The 17,685-nt window shown below is 43.4% G+C and overlaps 1 protein-coding gene across 1 annotated transcript in view; it reads right to left on the bottom strand.

Moving 5' to 3' along the window:
• Nucleotides 1-17,685, bottom strand: part of LOC128496705 (FYN-binding protein 1-like) — a 216,209-nt gene that overhangs the window by 44,080 nt on the left and 154,444 nt on the right. The window contains exons 10-12 of the mRNA XM_053466500.1: nucleotides 11,398-11,461; nucleotides 10,015-10,068; nucleotides 5,722-5,806 (exon numbers count right to left, since the gene is read on the bottom strand). Coding sequence (XP_053322475.1) covers nucleotides 5,722-5,806; nucleotides 10,015-10,068; nucleotides 11,398-11,461 — 203 coding nt within the window. The remainder of the gene's footprint in view (nucleotides 1-5,721; nucleotides 5,807-10,014; nucleotides 10,069-11,397; nucleotides 11,462-17,685) is intronic.

The raw sequence follows: 17,685 nt of genomic DNA, 5'->3' as shown, positions 1-17,685 counted from the left end.
TATAGGGGGTATAAGGCACTTCTGGGGCAGATGTGCATAACTGGGGGGCAGGTTGGAAAATAGAAGGAAATAAAACCAAAATATTTTTCTCAAGCATAGCTTTTATTAAAAAAATTGTTTAAATGAATTAACATTTACTGGTAAAACTTTTTTCCTATAGGGTCGTCTTATATTCAGGCTTTTTCTTTTTTCCTAAATTAATATTAAGATTTAGGAGTCGTCTTATAATCGTGTAAATCGTGGGGCTAGACGTATTGGAGGCCTCCTTTGACGGTCTTGCTCCAGTCTTTACTGGTAAAACTTTTTTCCTATAGGGTCGTCTTATATTCAGGCTTTTTCTTTTTTCCTAAATTAATATTAAGATTTAGCGGTCGTCTTATAATCAGGGTCGTCTTATAATCGAGCAAATATGGTATATTGGGACATGTCCTCTGAATGACCCAAAAGTCATAGCATAACCACATAAAATGAAATATTGAGAACGTGTATGTATTGTGAGAGGGTCCAATATGAATGTATATTTGGATTGCCCAGGTTGTATCCTTTTGTTGGGTACCAAACATTCCTAACTGGTGTATTTCTGCCCTGAGAGATGAGAATGGCTACTTTCCAAAATAGATAAACCTAGTGTTTGGTGTCTAAAGATTCATAAAGATATGAGGAATATGATCATATCAACATTATAATGGTATATTTTAAATTGCTAGTTTTGGGAAGACTACCGCATTCTCAGGTAGAAGTCTGCACTGGGCTCTTGACAGGTATGATGGAGTGGACCATAAACTGTCAAGGACAAACCCCTCTGACCCACCTAGGGGGGCTGGTCATTTTAGGAACAACCAGGGTTCAATATAAGAAGATCTTATATCTTGAGGGGGAGAGTCTTTTCTTTTAACAACTGCACAGAGAACCTTTACCATCTGAATCTCCCACAAGGATTATGTATATCGGTAATTATATATATAAGGATTTCTTGTGCTTTATCCTATTTGATTTTATGGACTGTTTTGTAACTTGTACTCTGTATGTCATTTATTTCTGTATGTTTGTACACAGCACTGTGAAGCCTTTTGTCAGATTAAATGTTTAATTAATCAGCTCAAATCTTTGCTTTCTAATATGAACTCACTCTTCTGCGGAATACGTTACCAAAGGGTTAATTATATATATGTCTGATTAGTAAAGTAAGGTTGGTATACTGTAATTCTAATGTGTTTGGGGTAACCTAAGATGCCCGGATATAAAGTCTTGGTGGTGGCAGCAAATTGGTGGTGTCATTAACCCTTTCACTGCTACACTCTCCCCACTGTCTCAGCCGGGCCAAAGCCCGTGTTTGTGACAGGGGCATTACTTTCCCATATAGGAGTAGCCCAGGCCAGTGCTCTGTCCGTAAGTAACGAGATAACATATCCCACATGCAGAGGCGTATATAGGGTATGGCAGCCATGGCACGTGCCATGGGCGCCATCTCAGGCATTTATTTATTTATTTTTTTGATGCGGAGGAGAGAGAGGGGCGCCTAGCAACCGCTCGGCGCCCCTCATTCTCCTCCACGAGCCCTCTACCCCCGTCCCGGTGCCGGCATTTCATGCAGAGCGCCGCAATATGCCGGCAGATTGCGGCGCTCTGCATGAAATGCCGGCACCAGCGAGCGGCTTTTAAAGACTGATGCGGAGGAGAGAGAGGGGCGCCTAGCAACCGCTCGGCGCCCCTCGTTCTCCCTCGCATAAAAAAAAAAGAAGAGAGCGTTTAAAAGCCGTTCGCTGGTGCCCGCTGCTTCACTGCTGGGCGCCGAAATATGACGTCATATTACGGCGCTCAGCAGTGAAGCAGCGGGCACCAGCGAGCGGTGCAGGAAGACAGAAGGCGCTGGACTTCAAGGTGAAAGGGGGGGTTAGAAAGTGATGAGGGAGGGGGGGTTAAAAAAGTGATGGGGGGGGTTAAAAAGTGGGGAGGGGGGGTTAAAAAGTGGGGAGGGAGTTAAAAAGTGATAAGGGAGGGAGGGGGGTAGAAAGTGATAGGGTAGGGAGGGGGATATATAGTGGGTAGGGGGAGGGAGAGGGGTTAGAAAGTGATGAGGGAGGGAGGGAAGGAGGGGGTTAAAAAGTGATGAGGGAGGGAGGGGGTTAAAAAATGATAAGGGAAGGGGTTAAAAAGTGATAAGGGAGGGGGTTAAAAAGTGATAAGGGAGGGAGAGGGGGGTAGAAAGTGATAGGGGAGGGAGAGGGGGTAGATATAAGTAAAGAGTGTGCATTAATGTGTGGATGCATTGAGTGAATGAGAGAGAGCATGAGTTAATATGTGAATGTATTGTCTGAATGAGGGAGAGCATGAGTTAATGTGTGGATGAATTGTCTGAATGAGGGAGAGCATGAGTTAATGTGTGGATGAATTGTCTGAATGAGGGAGAGCATGAGTTAATGTGTTGATGCATTGAGTGAATGAGGGAGAGCATGAGTTAATGTGTGGATGCATTGAGTGAATGAGGGAGAGCATGAGTTAATGTGTGGATGAGTTGTCTGAATGAGGGAGCGCATGAGTTAATGTGTGGATGCATTGTCTGAATGAGGGAGAGCATGAGTTAATGTGTGGATGAGTTGTCTGAATGAGGGAGAGCATGAGTTAATGTGTGGATGAGTTGTCTGAATTAAAGTGTGAATTAGTGAGTGACTGTAAAAGTGTTTGTGTATCATAGATGTATAATTGTGGAAGGGCAAAGATGGCACTAGCAGTAGGTTTGAGCCTTGGGGACCAAGATGGCACAGGCAGGGTGTATATGGGACAAAGATGGCACTGGCCGGACTGTTTGGGAACAAAGTTGACTTGTGCTGGGCTATTTGGGGACAAAGATGGCAAATCTTATGTGTGTTATCTGGGTGCTGGCCAGGTTCTATGTGGGCAGTGTGGATGCCAGGGCTGGCTTTGGGGTGTGCAACCTGTGATCTATGCCTGTAATTTAGGGGGTTTTAAATATACCTTTAATGCCGTGTTTTTATGTGAATTCCAATTGATCTTTACCTGCAAAGCTGGGGTTTTGTGTTATTTTGTAGATCCATATCTGCTATGCTATGTTTCCATACATTATTTATGTGTACCTGCAAATACAGGGTTAATATGTCTTATTCAGTTGATCTATACCTGCGATGCTACGTTTCATATATTATTATTGTATACCTGCAAATACAGGACTTGTATGTCTGATTCTGTTTATTTGATATATACCTTCAGTGCTGAGATCACAAGTGAATTTCAATTGATCTGGGTTTGTGTGTTGATCCATACCCGCTATCGGCAGCAGGGACTAATATTTATATATATAATTTATATATATATATATATATATATATATATATACAAACCAAAGGGAGCGGCTGCACACTCAGAGAATTTATTAATATACACAGGCTTTTATTTGCCCAGGTGCTCCATAAATAGCCAGATATATGAAACCAAAGAAAAAATGGGCACTCACGGGTCTTTGCAGTAAAGTGCATTAAGCACAATTTTATTTCAACCAGCACAGCCAACGTTTCGGACCACCTCCGGTCCTTTCTCAAGGCCTTGAGAAAGGACCGGAGGTGGTCCGAAACGTTGGCTGTGCTGGTTGAAATAAAATTGTGCTTAATGCACTTTACTGCAAAGACCCGTGAGTGCCCATTTTTTCTTTGGTTTCATATATATATATATATATATATATATATATCCTGATGAAAGTCTGTAATAAACAAGACTGAAACGTTGACTTGAAAACCGAAGTTGTTTGTGCCGGTAACTATTTTTGGACTTTATATTATTTACTGCTACAGCTATTTGGCACCGGGCATAAACTTGGCATTTGGAGTGCAATTGTTAATTTTTGACTTTATATATATATATATATATATATATATATATATATATATATGGGCAGCAGGGGCTAGTAAATGGGTTTTAGATATTTGGACAGGGGCGCAATTTCAGTGCTTGCCATAGGCGCTATTTTCAGTAGATACGCCTCTGCCCACATGAGCTCTGTCAGATGGGAAAAGTTGAGGAGACATTTCAAAGTTGATGGAGCACTGGTTAAGGAAGCCTTGACAGTTGGCTGGATAGGAGAGGAGGGAGGAGGAGGCAAACGGAGGGCAGGTAGGAGACCTTGATCAGGCGGCGGCGGAAGAGCAGCAGCAGCAGCCATAGGACCACGAGACAGATCTGTCCGTGCCAGGAGTGTTTGCAGTGCCTGAACGAACTGGTCCATACAATGATACAAATGTTATATACGGCCTTCACAATCAGACATCTTTTGGCCAATCTCTGCGGGATCCATAGGTTACCCTTGGTACTGTAACGGTCTGGTTAGGTATGACTCCAGAGAGCTGAGCGTACCAGGAGAGACAGGAACGGAGAAGCAGCGTCGTGGACATGCCGGGTCAAACCAGGAGATCAATTCGGAGCCAAATCAGAACCAGAAGCGAAGTCAACAAACCGAGTCAAAGCCAGAAATCCAAAAACCAAGAGCAGAATCAGCAATCAAGAGCAGGGTCAGCAAGCTGGGTAAGCAAGCTGGGTAAAAACAGCACAAAACAGAGCATGGGCGAATCAGATAAGTTACAGCAACCAAGTGTAATTCAGGAATAAAAGTCCTGAAGGCAGGGGTCACCCGAGGTCACAAGAATGAGTTGCCTCAGTTTGCTGCATGGTCGACCATGCGGTGCAGGCAGTGGACGGGTAGCGGGCTCTGAAGGAGTACTCGCTACCCGGGAAGGTCTGGGGCCAGCCCAGGGAGCCGTCAAAGGAGGTCTTGGCACGGGAGCAGCCGGAGGGTGGTCCGGTCAGGACGTCGTGGGGCAGTGTCGGAGGTAAGTTCTTACAGACTCTATTGGTCGCCAGCAGGGAACTCCTCTGGCATCGACCAATGAACCAAAGCCACTGCATATTTTTACTGAGTTAACACCGCATTTATCATAGTTAATTTCAACATGGACCATGAAGGTCTGGTTAGACTTCTTTGATCAGATGCTTTCTATTTGTTATTCAAAAGGGAAGGAATTACTTTTTTATAATAAATCAATCAACATTATTATTCCCTCAGAGCAGGCAGATTATTCCACACTCTTAGGCTCATTCAAAGTATTGATTCCTGCAGTGACTACAGACATCCCCTCTAACTAAAATATCAGTTGAGGATGCATCTCCTTGCCAAGAACATGAAAAAAGGGTTGAATGGTTGAAAGTTCCCTTACATTATAATGGACTACTTTAAGATGATTAGGAAACACAATAATAAAACCAAAGTAGTAGATTCAATTTAAACTATAGAAATGTAATATAAAAGAACTGAAATTATAGAAATAAAGGTCTAAATGGAATAAATTAAAATAAAGAATATGCATTAAAATAACGTAATATAAAGTAAAATAAAAAAATATTCTTATTGTTTGGCAAGGGGAGCAGGCGTAAATACACCTTCGCAGCTGCAAAACAGACAAGTAAGGGAATGGGTCCTTGCCGGCTTACTTAAGAGTTTCATGCACCAGCTTCTTAGTCTGACAGTAAAAAAATAAATATATGGAGAGTAAAATAAAACTCAGATGTCATGAAACCTCTAACCCTGAACTTGAGTTCCTATGTACAAAGCGGGTGCATCTGTCCTGCCTCCAGATGTGACCCAGGGTATTATCCACTGTTGTGTAGCTATATCATTCTATAGATTTTTTATGTATGCTATGTGTTATATTGTACCTTAAATTTCTTCTTCATTTCTTTTTCTTCATTTTGTGATTTTTTGAAGTTGTCTTTTCTTTGCATGCCGGGTATGCTCTTCCCTCTGAACAGAGGAGGCATTGGAAAACATTTTACATAGGGAACAAAATAATGACAATTTCCACCTTAAGAAACTCTACTGTGAAAGAGAACTGACATGAATATGATTGCGTTTTGTATTAAAATACAGAGCTAGAGAAGATAGCAACATTTTACATTGTGTGATAAGGATATAGCTCACGCTATTTTTGTCAGAAATAGAATCTGTAGAAAAAGAGAATAAATGTTTCTGAATTACCCTAAACATCTGAAATATATATATATATATATATATATATATATATATATATATATATATATATAAAAGCAAATGTATATACTATAGTATGTGTGAAAAAGCAAATAGGGCATTATTTTTTTAAATAAGCACTAATGGAAAGAAAATGTTTTCACCGTATTAGTAATTAGGAATAAGACAGACAAATAGGACATTTCTTTAATTTTATAGCAATACAGGAGGCTTATTTACTGTTTAACCTCCAGCAGCAAAACAGTTAACATGAAACAAGAAAAACAACCATTCAGGATGAAGCAAAAAAACACCCTAAATCAGTACAAGAGCCCAGCCACTCCTCTTTCTTTGATGCTTAGCCTCCAGATGAGAACCTACCTTGAATCGGGGCCTAGGCCGGCTAGATTTACACAGGCTGACCCTTGTAACTAACCCTGTGCTGGCTCTTGAGGGTGATCCCCTCTACCAAATACTCTGCCCATACCTGGGCATCAGGGGTGACCCCCCTTTTTCTAATTTGGTGGTTTCATTAGTGGGTGACCTTCACAGGTGCATTCGGGTGACCCCCGTATTTTGTCTCACGTTTTTTTTCTCCGTCTGTGGTTTTCAGAAACACATTGAAGTACCATGGCTAAAGATTTTGAGACTCCTATTCCTGTCCCCTTCCAAGCACTGGCTGCATCCCTACCGGCCACACTGGCAGAGGCCCAATTCGCCTGTTCTACCCAACCTTTTGCCTCCTTGGTTAGTGGTGAAGGTTCGGATGCAAATATCTCACATTCCTTCACCGACCCGGAACATCCACGCAAGTGGCCCTGGATAGACATCCCTTCCAGTTCTGACAAGGGCAAAGGCCCATTAAAGGGATTCAAGAGTGTCTTCCTTCCTGCCATACCAGAATCTGCTGCCTCACCAACCACAGATCTAGCCGCTGAGTATGAAGTACTGAACGAGTACAGCGCTGGCTCCCCTGGGCACGGATCCCCTCTCGGGATTTGGGCATGACGCCTTGTCTGAGAACCCTAAGTCTGCTACCATTGGACAGGATCAACCATTTGAAACCCGGGATGACTTGGGCATTCCATTCCTTGACCCGACATCGGTTAGACACCCACACATTGCAGAGTTTCACAAATATTGGCTTTGCCGCCCTCTGGATAAGGAGGTCCTTCAGAGACTTGGGTTCGAATGTCCATGCCCCACTCTCCCAGCTTAGGTATCCAACACTCCTGAATTTGATCAATCATTTTTCTAATGAATAACAGGAAGGATCCCATGAAGGGTATCGAGCAAGGGTTGCGCTCTTTCCAGGTCCACTGACCCAGATTTTTCAGATGGCTGACTAGGTTCTGGCTGAGGGTACCCCTCTAGATATATACCTGGTTTGCGAGTGGACTTAACGGGTGTTCTGCCTCCTGAGCAATGCAAACTGTGCCATCTCGGGGCAGGCAGGCGGAGTTGGGCCCCAAGGCCAAAGGCCTGCTCTTCGGGGGGAAAAACTCCTCAAAGATTTTAACCAACACGTCAACAGCTTAACCTCCCTCAATAAGGCTCAGGTTTCAATGAGGGGCGTCTTTCAGTCTGGAGACTGTTTTTCCCACAGGGCTGGTCGGCAGAGGGGTCATGCCTCCATCAGCTCCAGACCTTGTTTTTCGGAAGCATCTACTGCCCACCGTCCTACTACCTCAGCCCATTCCCACACGGAGCTACCAGAGGCAGAGGATATCCACCCTTCAGAAGGAAGATGTCCTCAGGTATGGGTCATTCACATTTTTCCTCTTATTCCTGTCTCAGGCCGACTAGTCCATTTTTTCTCGTACGTGGTACTTCAGGCTCTCAACTCTCACATTGTATATAGACATTTCAAGATGGAAGGTATCCATCTTGATTTGCGGCTTGATTTGAAGGACGCCTATCTTACCATTCCTGTCCATCAGGACGACAGAAGATGTCTACAGTTCCGTTTGCGGGACCACCTCTGGCAGTTCACATGCCTTCCATTCTCAGCTCCGCACCCTGGTGTTTCACAAAGCTCTTGAAGCCGGTCATGGAGTTCCTTCTGGCAAGGGGCGTCCGCTTCATTTTGTACCTGAACGATGTTCTCCTGATGTTCTCCTGATGACAGAGACTCTACGCCGGGATGCTTCTCTCACGATACGGCTTCTTCAGGACCTCTGTTTCATAAACGAGGCAAAGTTGGCACTCACGCCCAATCAGTTGATTCAGTTTCTGGGATTCCATGGCAGCAGTGCTCAAGCTACCTCACGTCAAGGTGTTATCCATCAAGAAAGAGATCCGGAGTTTACTCATCCGTCAGTTTATCTCGCTAGGGGACCTATCATCTTTGCGCGTCTGACTTGTATGACCATCTGATCACTCTTTAGGACCAAGCGCGGCTGGAATTTCGCTGGTGGCTCGTTCACATGGCAGCGTGTAACGGGCGAGCCATCTTCAGGTCAGTTACGGATTTTGTCCTGGACTCGGACACAAGCCTGTGTAGCTGTTGGGCGGCCTGTGGCGAGATTGCTACAGGGGGTCTGTGGACCCACGAGGAACGCAATTTACACATCAATTGTTTGGAACTGATCGCAGGGTCTTTTGTGGTCCGCAGCTTCGCAAAAGCCCTCACTCACTGCTCTCTCGTGCTTTGCATGGACAATGTGTCCGCCGTTCGCTACATAAACCGTCGGGGGGGCTCGCGGTCGAGGCTCCTCATGGAGCTCACCAAGGACCTCTACCAGTACTGTTTGGACAGCCATCTGTCCATTCAGGCAGAATACCTTCCCGGGAAGGACAATCTGGTGGTGGGTTGGTTCTCCCACCACTGGAGGGACGCGATCGATTGGTGTCTCCACCTGAGCATTTTTCGATCCCTCAACCTACACCGGGGTCACCTCCATCTGGACCTTTTTTGTGTCCAGTACAAATCGTCAGACATCTGCTTTCTTCAGTTGGCTGTCAGACCTTCTCTCCCTGACAATGAACTTGTTCCTGCAGACGTGGCGTCCCAGATAGGGTGTGACGGTCCTCTTGGTAACCCTTTGGAGGGTTCAGCCATGGTTCCCGCTGCTCCTGGAGATGTCACGCGAGGATCCTTTGGTCCTGCTGTTGTCGTAGGACTTACTACTGGATTCAGAGGGGAACCCGTATCCCCCATTCTTCATGTCTGTTGCTGGTGGCTTGGACTGTTTCAGCGGATCCTGGCATGTGTCAGGCCTATCGGCTACAGCTCGAGACTTCCTCCTGGGCTCCTGGCATCACAAAAAAAAAAGACCGTCTGTCCTTTCATCAGTTGTCCGTGAAGGTTGTGCTTCTCTTATGCCGTATTTCTTTTCGGCATGTTCGGCTCTATTATTTTTGTCCTTATCCGCACGTTTCCTTTGCACTGCTTGGCGGGTGTTGAAAGTGCAAAATATGTAGCCTCCATATATTTCCCCTCCCTTGTTTATTGTCCCTCCTGTGTTCTGTTATATTTGTATGTATGGTTCAGATTGCCTAGTGTGCTTCTTCTTAGCTGTAGTTCAGCCTTTTTATGCTGCCAGGTATATATATATATATATATATATATATATATATATATATATAGCCTGGTACTGCCACGTTGTGTTTGTTCTTTTCAGGTCGTTCTTCTGTCCAGTTCTGGGCCAGTCTATTTTCAGCTGGGTGTCCTGCAGATGAAGTTGTTTTATTGCTGTTCGGTTCCTGTTTGGCTTTTCTGCATAGAATGAGGAGGAGTGACTGGGCTCTTGGACTGATATTGGGTGTTTTTGCTTCATCCTGATTGGTTGTTTTTCTTGTTTCATGTTAACTGTTTTGCTGCTGGGGGTTAATCAGTAAAGAAGGAAATGCAAAATTCTCGCCTTCTGTCTTTAATAAAATTTAGATTTAGGCTAGATTAATCCCTAATAACACCACATAATAGTGTAATTATATGAATGGCTTGAATCTTTTATTACTTGAGTTACTTTGTTCTACAATACCTTAACTGACTTGGATTTCTTTGAAACAATCTTGTGACATAGCTTTGCTGAAATCTTGAAAAACATGTAGCAGCAAAAACAAGGTAGAAAAAAAGAAGCAATTGGTTACTATGTATTTTATTATTTAAAACATTAAATGAGGTGCTTTAAAGGTTTTGTAAACTATATGATATACACATTTCTGTTGTTCAATTGAAATTGAGTTATCTGAAATTGATTAAATATGTACAGGGCTGTATATAAATTTAAGAGGCCTCTGAGCAAACATCTGTTTTGGGCTTTATTACAACTTAATAGGAGATATATTATCCTAACTCAGAAATGTATCAGGAACATTAATAATAAGAATAAATCCTTTAATTTTTCATAGAACATACCCACCCTCCCTTAAATAGTAAAGTGCTCTCACTCTTCCACTGATAGGGTGCTACCTGTCCAGATTTTTGCAAGGCGGTTGCCTACTTTACTTTGCACGTTCTGCATCCCAACGATATTTAATGGGGATGATTAATCTGTCCCTATTAGCAAGATGAACAATCAAGACACAAGACTGTGATTCAGCTATTCAAGAGCTGCTGATCATAACGCAACCTACTGTACGATGTGAGGTATCCAGGCTTCCCTGGCAGGTTTACACAGTTGTGTGTTTTTGTGCATTTTGTACGTAGTGTGTGCTTACTACATGTATGCGTGTACATTTATACTAATATGCATTTGCATGTGTTATATGTGTAATATATGGTTATGTGTTCTGTGTGAATGTGCATACTCTGTGTTTACTGAATGTATAGGTGTACTCTGTTTGTTCATGTACTGTGTGTGTGGGCACACTGTGTGGGTATATGTGTAATGTGTGTCTATGTGTACTGTGTATGTACTGTACAAAATTAGTAGGCTAACTGGTAGGGGCCCTTAACTTTTTTACCCAAATGTAAAAATCCTACTTACACAAAAGTTTTTTTTGTTTATTTTTTAAAAACAACATAAGGGGATTCCTCAAACCCAGAGGCCTGTTTCGTGACTGAGACACACATACACTGGTCACACTTCACACAGAAACTGTCTATAGAACACATAAATTCATTTATGGTAGAGGGGAGGTGAAATTTATTCGCACATTTACCCGAATTTCTTGGAAGGGTATGTTTATTCACACCCTGACACATAGGGGGCAGTCAGATGATTGGTAGACAGTCAGTAATGAAAAGGACAACTGTGGAAGGAGTCCCGAGGATGTTTGGACCTTAGGCAGCTGAATCATATCTTTTGATATGTATATTTCACTTGTTTAGTAATAGGTATAAAACAATTATTATATTGATACAATAGACTTCAAATCACCCAACCAAATAAATATACCAGTCAGGTAGGAAAATAAGCTACCTTTGTTTAGAAGGTACAGCAGGGAACGTGGTGGAAATCAGCTCTGTGTCATCATATATTTCATCTGAATAAAAAAGGTAAACAAAACACAACTTCATAAAGGTTCAAAGTAAAGTGATGCACTACACCACTAAAATTGGTGCACATGATGAAATAAGAGCTGCCAGAGCATTCAAAACACTGTGACTCACACTGAAAGCAAATGCAGTGTGTGGTATACATTTCCAGTAAAACGCAACAGTACCTTATTATGATGAGGTAAAAAAATCTGAGCTTTTAAGATTTACCTAACCTTCTTTGCCGTTTCCAGTCATCCTTTGACAGGATTTTGTCAGGTCTATGAAAGATCAGTGGTCTTCCCAATAAATATAATACAATAAATATAATTTATATAAAACATAAATTTCCTCGATATAACGATTGCCCTAGCATACTTGTTCGATTGCCCTGATGCGTTTTTCCTTTCGGCTTCATTACAGGGATAACGAATAGGAAGGTGTAATATCACTATTTATTTTAAAATAATAATAGTCTGTTCTCTTTTAGCAATCAAGGTTTGCCAATAAGCCATGTGCTGGACTAAAGCACAGAGGCGATGGTTATTCTTTAATATGTAGTGATAGATTGGTTAGAGGTACTGTGTGTGTGAATTACCAGTGTGGATAATGTTTCCCCTTATTGTGCAGAACACTGGTTCTGGGCTCTCTGCAATGTGTCTCCTTAGGATGTTTGGGCTGTAGTAATGTAAAAAACTAGTTAATCTGTTCCAATTATTATAAATTATTGTTATAGAAGGAGTTCTTTAGTTTCTCCTGGCAAATACCAGACCAAACCTTATGATTACCAGTTCCTTAAAACACCATAGTCCTTTACAACTTTGTCTCACTACAGGCATTGAAAAACATTGAACAGCAAAACAACATCTCCAAACCTACTTAACATCAGTGTCGTTACAACCACAAAATAATTGTATGTTGGGTCGATTGTGGAATTATTAACAGTGATTGAGATGTCAGGAATAACCAGAAGGTTACTCATGGATGTTGTGCTTCAGCTGGATTTGTGTGTTATTCTGTCGATCTGTATCTGATATGCTATGTTTCCATACATTATTTAAGTATACCTGGGGTTGTATATCTTATTTAGTTGACCTGCAGTGCTGTTTCCACGTGTTTATTTGATCTATACCTTCATTGCTTATATGTGATCCCCAGTTGATCTATACCTGCAAAGCTGGGTGCGTGTGTTATTCTGTTGGACTATACCTGCAATGCTATACATGCAAGTGTTGTTTGCATGTGTTGTTTATTTCATCTATACCTGAACAGGTACCTACAGGGAGGAAAAGAGAGGTGTGGAATAGTGAATGAGGGGACAAGGGGACTCCGGTGACGGTAGTCCGCACAGGGGACCTGAACACCTAAGGCCGGCCCTGCAAGAGATCACACACACACACACAGGTGTGTAGATATAGATATATATATGTGTGTGTTAGACATGCATTTTTAACTACATCATATGTACTTATCTCTTTGAAGTAAAGACTATGATTGAAATATGATTTCAAAATAACAACCGAACTGGCAGTTTCATTAATATTAGCCCCTGCTGCCAATATATATATATATATATATATATATATATATATATATATATATATATATATATATATATAATATGTCAATATATATAAATATTAGACCCTGCTGTCAATATATATAAATATTAGACCCTGCTGCCAATACTTTTTATATTGAAAAAATTGGACCCTACGCAAGCAGTTCCTTGGGCCCTGCTCCATGCACCCTAGCATGCAATCGCTCCCTTTGTTCCTGCACCAAAAAATAGGTATAGATTAAATAAACACATAAAACACCACTTGCATGTATAGATCAACTGAATAAGACATACAAACCTTATTTGCAGGTCTACATAAATAATGCATGGAAACATAGCATAGCAACACACAAACCCTGCTTTGCATTAGGGCTGCAACTAACGATTATTTTCATAATCGATGAGTTGGCCAATTAATTTAAATTTTTCATTTATTTAAAATAATTTAATAAACAAACAGCCCCCTGGTATGCCACTGTGCCCCCTGATATGCCTTATATCCCAGTGTGCCTTATACCCCCAGATATGCCACTCAGCCCCCTGAATATGTCTTATACCCCTTTTATGTCACTGTGCCCCCTGATATGCCTTATAACCCCCTATGTGCCGCTCTGCCCCCTCAGATATGCCTTATACCCCCAGATATGCCCCTCTGCCCCCCTGATATGCCTTATAACCCCTATATACCACTATGCACTTGATATGCCCCCCAGATATGCCCCTCTGTCCCCCAAATATGCCTTATCCCCCTATATACCCTGTGCCCTTGATATGCCCCCTCCCCGGACTTACCCCCATGCTCCAGACTCCTTGGTGTCTAGTAGGGGCAGCCAGTGAATGTCTGCGTGATGCACACAGACAACCTCTGGTGCTAGCCGGCCCTTTCACTGGAGCTTCTATGACTGAGCACCGAAAGGTCATGTGACACCGGTGCTCCATCATAGAAGCCCCAGTGGAAGTGCCGGTAGTAGTGGAGGTTGTCTGCGTGCATCGCACAGACGCCCACTGGCTGCCAGAGAGAATGATCCAGGTCCCCTGCAGCGCTGCGGCAGATCCGTGCGCAATGCGTGCAGACCACCTCTGCTGTGCTGGCTGATACTTCCGCCGGGGCTTCTATGGTGAAGCAACGGAAGGGCACGTCACGCTGGTGCTCCATCATAGATGAAAAAAAACCCTCATCTTATAATTGATAACATCTATTCAACTAATTGATAATTAAATTCGTTGGCAAAGATTTTCATTATCGATTTTATTGATTAGTTGTTGCAGCCCTACTTTGCATGTATAGATCAATTGAAATTCCCATGTGAACTCAGCATTGAAGGCATAGAATAAGACATACAAACCTTATTTTTGCAGTTCTACATAAATAATGTATGGAAACATAGCATAGCAGATATAGATCAACAGAATAACACACAAACCCAGCTTTGCAGGTATAGATCAATTGGAATTCACATAAAAACTCAGCATTAAAAGGTATAGATAAAACCCCCTAAATTACAGGCATAGATCACAGGTTGAACACCCCAAAGCCAGCCCTGGCATCCACACTGCCCACATAGAACCTGACCAGAACCCAGATAACACACATAGGGCTTGACATCTTTGTCACCAAACAGCCCAGCATGAGTCAACTTTGTCCAGAAACAGCCCGGCCTGCGTCATTTTTGTCCCATAAACACCCTGCCTGTGCCATCTTGGTCCCCATGGCTCAAACACCGTGCTTGTGCCATCTTTGCCTTTCAACAAATCAATTATACATCTATGATACACACACACACACACACACTTTTACAGTCACTCACTAATTCACACTTTCATTCACACAATCATTTATTCTCTCTCATTCACATTAATCATTTACACATATTCATTAATGCATTCTCACAAATTCTTCCCTCTTTCAGACAATTCATCCACACATTAATTAATTCTCTCCCTCCCTTCTCACTCTTTATTTCAATCCCCCTTCTCACTATCTACCACCTCTCCCCCTTCTCATTATTTACCATCTCCTCCCTTTTTATAGTTCACTTACCTTCCAGAACTCCTGCAGTGGGAACGCGAGGGCCTCTGTCCCTGCTCTCCCGCAATGCATGCTGCTTCATTGCTGAGTGCCGGAATATGACATCATATTCTGCTGCTAAGCATGACATGCCGGCACCCCGATGGAGCTAGAGGCCTCGCGGAGGAGACTGAGAGGTGGCGAGCTGTTGCTGAAAACTTCATGAGCGACCGCTCTGCGCCCCTCTCTCTCCTCTGCGTCAAAAAAATAAAAAATAAACTATGGTGTTTCAATTCCAGGACAATGCATTGTCCTGGGCTGTCCCGGGCAATCTGGGACATGTGGTCACCCTAACACAAGCCTATGCAGCCCCTTGGAACATGAATTTCCCCAATATCCAAAATAAAAAAAAAATATTTCTGCATAAGTAAAAACAAAATAGTTAAATTTATTCCTGCAGTAAGTAAAGGGCCAGGAAACAGATGACCAAAAACACACAAGGTCGGGCTCTGCCACACCGGCACCCAAACACACATACCAAAACAGGTTCTGCCTCACTGACACCCCAACACACACACCAGAACAGGCTCTGCACCACCGACACCCAAACATACCAGGACAGGCTCCGCAACACCGGCACCCAAACACAGAAACCAGGACGGGCTCTGCCACACCAACACCCAAACACACACCAAGACAGGGTCTGCCACACTGATACCCAAACACACACACACTAGGACAGGCTCTGCCACACCAACACCCAAACACACCAACCAGGACAGACTCTGCCACACCAACATCCACATCCAGACGGGCTAAAGTATTTTCCACACTACTTTGTCAATGAACCCACTTTTCTGTGTTGTCCCCAGCCTGCCCCTCCTTTTAGTATTGACTTATGTAATGGCCTCAGCTGCCCCCCTTGTGTATTGATGCCACCAGTGTAGATAAAATGCTACCCTGCAGTATGGGGGATGTATATCTGACAAGTTTGTTCCTTCCATGAGTCTATACAATGAGCCTGGGAATCTCTGTATGGACCTCGCTGGTGCCTTACCATCCGTTTATAATCGAGGTGTCATGATGCCTGTTGGGGTTCCCCTCATGTGCATGTTTGTTTGTATCCTGACCTAAAGCTTAAGTTACTGATATCAACATCCAGAGGTGTCGCGCTCCCACAAGACTTCAGCAGGATAAGTGAACTACAAAAGGAGGAGGGGAAGAGAATGTAGATAGTGAAAAGTGGGGGACAGGGGGTAGATAGTGAGAATGGGGGAAGGGGGGGATAGTGAAAAAAGGAGGATAGATAGTGAGAAAAGGGGGGAGAGGTAGCTAGTGGCAAAGGGGGGTAGGAGGGCCCGACTGGCCCACCGGGAAACCAGGAAATTTTCCAGTGGGCCGGCTGGTCTGTGGGCCAGCAGACCAAAGTTCAAAGCAGCCGCATGGCTGCAAAGTTCAAAGCAGCTGTCATGCAGCCATGAAATTCAAAACAGCCATCATGCGTCTTTGCCGGCCGCCCAATAAAGTTAAAGTGGCCGGCGTGCCGCCCCAGTAGCAGCAGTGCCTCAGCTCTTTGTCCCGCTCCCTTTAAGACGTGATGTTCAAGGGCGGCGGGCTCACAGAACACTTCCTCCTGACAGGGAGAGGATCGTCACGTTGGAGGACAGCAGGAGAAAAAAAAATTGTTAGGGGTTATAGGAAAGTAGACCCATATGGGAGGGAGGGGTTGAAATTGCTTTGGGACAAATTAAATACAAAAGGGGGGTATGGTATTACAAAATCAATAGGGGTGGATGGCTGGGGGTAATACACATGGCAGTGGGGGCATCAATAGACAAGAGGGTGGTTGGGCATCACATTAGCCAATTCAAAAAAGGGGTGCCGGCATCACATAAATAAATATACAAGGGTGTGGGGGCATAAATGCACAAAGAGGGCAATACATAAGGTTGTGGGGAGACACATTAATCAATACTAAAGGGGACCTGGCTGGGGCATCAATACATAAGGGGACAAAAACTACAAAAGGGGCATGTTACAGGGTCACCCTACCCAAGGCTGGGTACCCATGTTTGATGGCTGAGGAATCACCAGTCAGTCCCTCATACGGATAGCCCCTGCTATCCACGGATCAGTCAGACCACCATTCGTAATAAAACAAGAACTATTTCAAACACACAGAATTTATATATAACCTCAATTAAATGTGCACAGAACCCAAGCCCCAATCCCATCAGCCCACATCCCATCACAAATCCAATCAGTATACAGGCAATGTATCAAGAGGAGGGGATTAAAGAATACAATGGTTTTCCCCCAACTGTGTTATCCCCCTTGTAGTGCAGGTGCCGTCTGGGCAAACAGGGCTGTGCTGGCTAATTAAGAGCCCCAGCCAGGTTACAAGATTGTTCCTTTGAAGGCTGGAGCTGCAGCCATATTCAGTCTCTGGGCCGGTTACAAAATAAAACGCCTTATAAAAGATTACCGGGTCACGGTATCACAAACTGGACACAAAATTTCTCCATGACCCAGATACACTTCACATGAAAATATGAGCCAGCAGTTAATGACAAAGCAGTGTAGAAAATAATTGTTTTACGCTTCAGTGTGGCAGAGCCTGTCCTGAGGTGTGTGTGTTCTGGGTGTCGGTGTGACAGAGCCTG

This window comes from Spea bombifrons, chromosome 1 (genome assembly GCF_027358695.1).
Source record: "Spea bombifrons isolate aSpeBom1 chromosome 1, aSpeBom1.2.pri, whole genome shotgun sequence".
Classification (NCBI taxonomy): domain Eukaryota; kingdom Metazoa; phylum Chordata; class Amphibia; order Anura; family Pelobatidae; genus Spea; species Spea bombifrons.
The sequence above is the reverse complement of the archived record's forward strand: the minus strand, read 5'-3'. Positions and strand labels throughout refer to the sequence as shown.